Genomic DNA, 4,753 nt, shown 5'->3' on the forward strand with positions numbered 1-4,753 from the left:
CAATGCCCCTCCCCCCCCCCCCCCCCCGCCACATTCCGGGCAATAGAGCTTGGAGTGGCCGCCCGGAAGCCTTCCTGTGTTGGGGGCGAAGGCTGTGCTTGCTGTGCGGAGCCGATGTGAGCATTCGCAGTGGTGCCTTGCCAGGGCTTGGCACGAAGTGGGCGGTAGTGTAAATGACCCGGGTGCTCATATTGGGGTGAGTTGTTATCTTTAGTGTGCCAGAGGCAAAGATGCAGAGTTAAATGCCGAGTGAATACTCCGGCCCCGAGTTTTCCACATGCAGAAGCAAGGACCTACAGAGAGCAGCCACAAAAGAAGAATAACTTGCTTTTCTTGAGTGCTTCCTGTACCCTGGGCGTCAGGCTCAGTGTTCAGAATGCGGGCTCACCTGCAGTCCTCACTGTAGCCTCTGCCCATTCTGCAGATGGGGAGGCTGAGGCTCAGTGTGGGCGAGAAATCGGTGCAGTGTCTCTCAGGGATTTAGTCAGCCCAGGCGGGGATTCCGGTACCTGTGCTCTTAACGCAGGTGTGCCCCCCTGCCCTCCACCCACAGGGCCAACTGCTGCTTCCACATGCAGGGCGGCGCTTAGCGAGGGCGGCGCAGCCCAGGGCATCTCGCTTCTGCCTCCAGTGCAGCCTGGCTGGGAGTCCAGTGTAGTTATCCCAATCGTCAGTCCTCTCAGGGAGTTACATCTTGCTTTTCCACAAAAGGATTCTAGAATGTGTAAGGTGTTTTTCCCATCTTCTCTCTCCCCAGCTCCTTCAAAGTCTGTCCTCAGGCTGTGGCAATGAAGTTGTATTAGGCAGGAGGCCAAAGGGAGGGAAAGGAAACATTTTGGGTGTTGAAAAACTATTGGCTGACTTTCCTCCTTGGGCGTTTAGGTGAAAAATACCCCCAGTTAAGTGGTGAGAACATAGGAATGGGACATCTTGGAACCCATATCATCAGGTATCTCTGAGACCTTGAGCAAGTCACGTTAGCATTCTGGGCTTCAGTCTTTCCACCTGTAAAGTGGGCATCAGACTTCTCCATCACTCCATCCAAGCCTCTTGGCCCTTGCCCCGCAGACAGGGCTACTTTGAAAAGCAGAGAGTTTTATAAGGCATCAAGTGCTGAAGGCGTCCTTACCATTATTAATAAAAACAAAACAGGCTAATGTATAAACCTAAGGTGATGTTTTAATTTGTGGGAAAGGTGTTTAATCGTACATGAAAGGCACCCTGCCTTAAAGGGTCGAGTGGTGCTGCCTGGTGTACATGAGAATTCACCCTCCACTGGCTCATCCATGCCTTTGGTGTGGGGTGGGGGTTTATGTTTTCAGTATCTATTGCATTGATGAGTGAAGGAGCCTTACAGTGATTTTCCTCAACACAGTCTAAACGCTAACAGCTGCTACGGTTCATCAGGCCACATCTGTACTCTTATTTTATGTTAGCTCATCAGCTGAACTGGATAATGTCATGGTTTTAATCGCTGGGAGATTAATCAGCTTGTCCCTGGGCAAACACACAAAAGCTGGCCTGGATGAGCTGACTTCTGTAATGCCCGTATGTTACCATGAACATCCATTCAGAAAAAAAAACTCTAGCATGAGGAATTGTTCTTTGTGCTGTAGAAAAAAAAAAAAAAAAAAAAAAAAAGCCGAAAAAAACGCCCTTAACCCTGTCCACTGTGCTGAAAGTGACTGGCTGGGAGCAAGTCCCGTTCGAATTGCACCTTGACAGTGGGCTCTTAGACAGATGAAGACACAGCATTTTTATTTTCCACAGTGCTCTTTGCAGGGTGAAGGCTTTATGGTCAGTCTGGCCCTTTTAGAGAAAGAGGCTCCTGGTGTTGATCTGTAAAACTGAACACCAGATTCTTGACGTCTTTGTAACCATCCTTCCTGTGCAGTGGCCCAGCCTGGGTGAGAAGTCATTTGAAAAAGGGATTTCACCTTTCAGTTCTGAAATCACGACCGGGTGTGGCCAGGGCTGCCTGTGACCATGGCTCTAGGTGCCGCCTGTGTTCTGAGCTCTGTGCCAAGCAAACACCCACAGCGGGTGATAAGGGGAAGGGGTCTCTGTCCCACGTTCTTTTTAACCACTAGCCTGGCCCAGCCTTTTCCTCCACATTCGGTTTTTAAAAAGCCTTTAGGCAACAGTTGTCCCTGGCCTCCCATAGGTTTTATACTGATAGAAATTAGCTTTGAGGTCACTTCGCTTCTGTTGGCTGGTAGATGTTCAGAGAAGGAAGTGACAGAGCATCAAGCCTGATTTTATCTCCCTAGCCTACGTTTCACTGCCAGTAGCTAATATTTTCCAAATCCGGAAGCAGACATTTCAGTAGGGGTTCGTAAATATCTTTATTGCTTTTGTCTAATTGCAAAAGTAGCAGGTTGTGGGCTCTTTGTAAAAATTTCTGAGAAGAGTGAAACATGTAATACGAGAAGTGAAGCCTTCTCTGTGGTCCTGCCCTCCAGGGTAACTGGTGCATATCCTCCCAGTGGATACTGTTTCCGATACATACACCAACTCGTTTATCGATTGTACACCTAGAGAGGTGGTAATTCTGAGCCATCAGGAGTGTGGGCTCTGGAGACAGAACTGGGCTTGAGTCCCGCAGGGCCATTTATGTGCTCAGTTTCCCCTTCTGTCAAATGTAGGGGATATTAGGACTTGATCTCATGCGTTCTTCTGGAGATTCACTGAGATCAGATACAAAGTATTTCCAGGTCCAGCTTGTGTAACTTAATAAATGTTCACAGAGGAGCTGAGAGTGGACCCTGGAGCTAAACTCTCCGGTGTGACTCCTGGCTCTGTCCCTTATGAGCTGTGCTATCTTGGGCAAGTCACTTAATTAACCTCTCTGTGCCTTACTTCCCTCATCTGTAAAATGGGGATGATGATAACAGTACCTCCTTCACAGGGTTGCTGTAGTAATTGAATGAGCTAATATTCTTAAAGCACCGTAACCGTGCGGGTGTAAAATAAGTGCTCTGTAAGCGTTGGCTGTTATTTTTCTGATACAAACACAAGGGCTTTGGTCATGGTTTTTGGTAACATCCTCCTTTTTCCTCGGCACAGGCTGTCTTTTCCTCCGTGTTTTACTTTGCCTCCGTTCCTCTCTATCAAGGATTCCTCATCATTGGGTAAGGAAGTCCAGGCAAGGTATTAATTTTTAATGAAACCTCCCTAAAATGCCACAGAAGAAGGAGGAAGCATCATGTGAAGACCCTTCAGTCCCCAAGTCAAGGCAGGTCTGGCAGTCTGGTTTAGAACCTTCTTGAATGAATATGTTTTTGAACCGGTAAGCGCTTAACCAAATTGAGGATGCAGAGTCCGATCTGTTTGTGCTCCATTCATACCTGATGGTTGAAGAATGCTTGCCCACGGGAGCCTGAGGTTGTCAGCTGATTGATACACCAGGCAAGAGTGAAGCTTCACAGACTGTGATTTCTTAGGAAATCACTGAGGGGTCTTAGAAAGAGTGGAAGGGGTATCTGGAAAGTACCCTCTCTGCCATGGCTGCCCATAGAGGACCATCCTGCTGGTGGGTCTCTAAGGCGGCCAGAGCCTTGCTCTCTCCGGGTTACCCCTGATAGAGCTTGGCCACTGCGTGCCACTGACCTGTGAGGCACGCTGTCCCGTGGACATTTGCTACGTTTGCTATCAAACCCACCCCCCCGTTCCTGACCTGGAGTTCAGGACGTTCCTTTTGACCTTTTGAGAGGATGTGCTCAGCCTCTGAATTCCCCAGGTAGGTGGAGTTTGGTTACCACATGCCCTAGATAGAGATGCTGGCAGGGCGCTCCCCTGGTTACCAAGGTGGGAAGCGCAGAGAGGCCGGCTGGTCCCAGTGGAGTCTTAAAAGGTATGCCTTCCATCTTCTTATGTTCAGCCTGAGAGTAGGCACTGGAATTCTGCCTGCTTCTAATTGGGAAAATGGCCTGTCCTTTGTCAGGTCCTGGAAGAGTGGCAGAACATGCCTGAATAGAACCAGGGGTTCCCTGAGCCGTGCTCCGTGTGGCCCCCCACCCATGATCTGGTCCCCTCTTCCCTCTTGGTTCTCATCTCTTCGCTTTCCCCCTCACCCACTCAGCTCCACCCAGACTGGCAGCCTCACTGTTCTTCAAACAGGACAGACACGCCTCCACCTCAGGGCCTTTGCACTTGCTCTGCTCTCTACCTGGGATGCTCTTCCCTCGGATATTGGCATGGCCTCCCTCTCACCTCTTGTGGGTGTTTTCTCAAATGCCCCGTCTCCTGTCCACCCTCTCTAAAATTGCACCACCCCACCCCACGTCTCATTCTCTCTTCCCCATGGTATTTCCCTCCTCAGCACTTTACCTCCAGCACACGGTATAGTTTACTGAATTTGTTTTTTGACTCACCGGCCAGCACGGAAGCTCTCCGAGGGCAGGCGTTGTGGTCTGCTTTTCATCTTGAATCTCCAGTGCTTTGAACTGGCCCTGGCACATACCAGGTGCTCAGTATGTAGTGGTTGAATGAAGGAATGGAAATTGGGCTCCAGAGGCTGGGGCAGCACATGGCTCCTGCTCCACTGGCTGGATATTACCTGTGGTGATCTCTTTTCTCCCAGGTACTCCACCATCTATACCATGTTTCCTGTGTTTTCTCTGGTCCTGGACAAAGATGTCAAGTCGGAAGTTGCCATGCTGTACCCTGAGCTCTACAAGGATCTCCTCAAGGTTCACGGAGCCCCTTCCTCCTTCCTTCCTTCCTCCATATCCATCGTTTCTTCCCTCCCTCC

At 49.8% G+C, this 4,753-nt stretch overlaps 1 protein-coding gene across 1 annotated transcript in view; it reads left to right on the forward strand.

Annotated features, from left to right (window-relative positions):
• ATP9A (ATPase phospholipid transporting 9A (putative)) overlaps window positions 1-4,753 on the forward strand; it is a 140,906-nt gene that overhangs the window by 127,685 nt on the left and 8,468 nt on the right. Inside the window, exons 24-25 of the mRNA XM_024128332.3 lie at window positions 3,067-3,131; window positions 4,583-4,691. Of these exons, the coding sequence (XP_023984100.1) occupies window positions 3,067-3,131; window positions 4,583-4,691 (174 nt within the window). The remainder of the gene's footprint in view (window positions 1-3,066; window positions 3,132-4,582; window positions 4,692-4,753) is intronic.

Source organism: Physeter macrocephalus, chromosome 14, assembly GCF_002837175.3.
Source record: "Physeter macrocephalus isolate SW-GA chromosome 14, ASM283717v5, whole genome shotgun sequence".
Lineage (NCBI taxonomy): Eukaryota > Metazoa > Chordata > Mammalia > Artiodactyla > Physeteridae > Physeter > Physeter macrocephalus.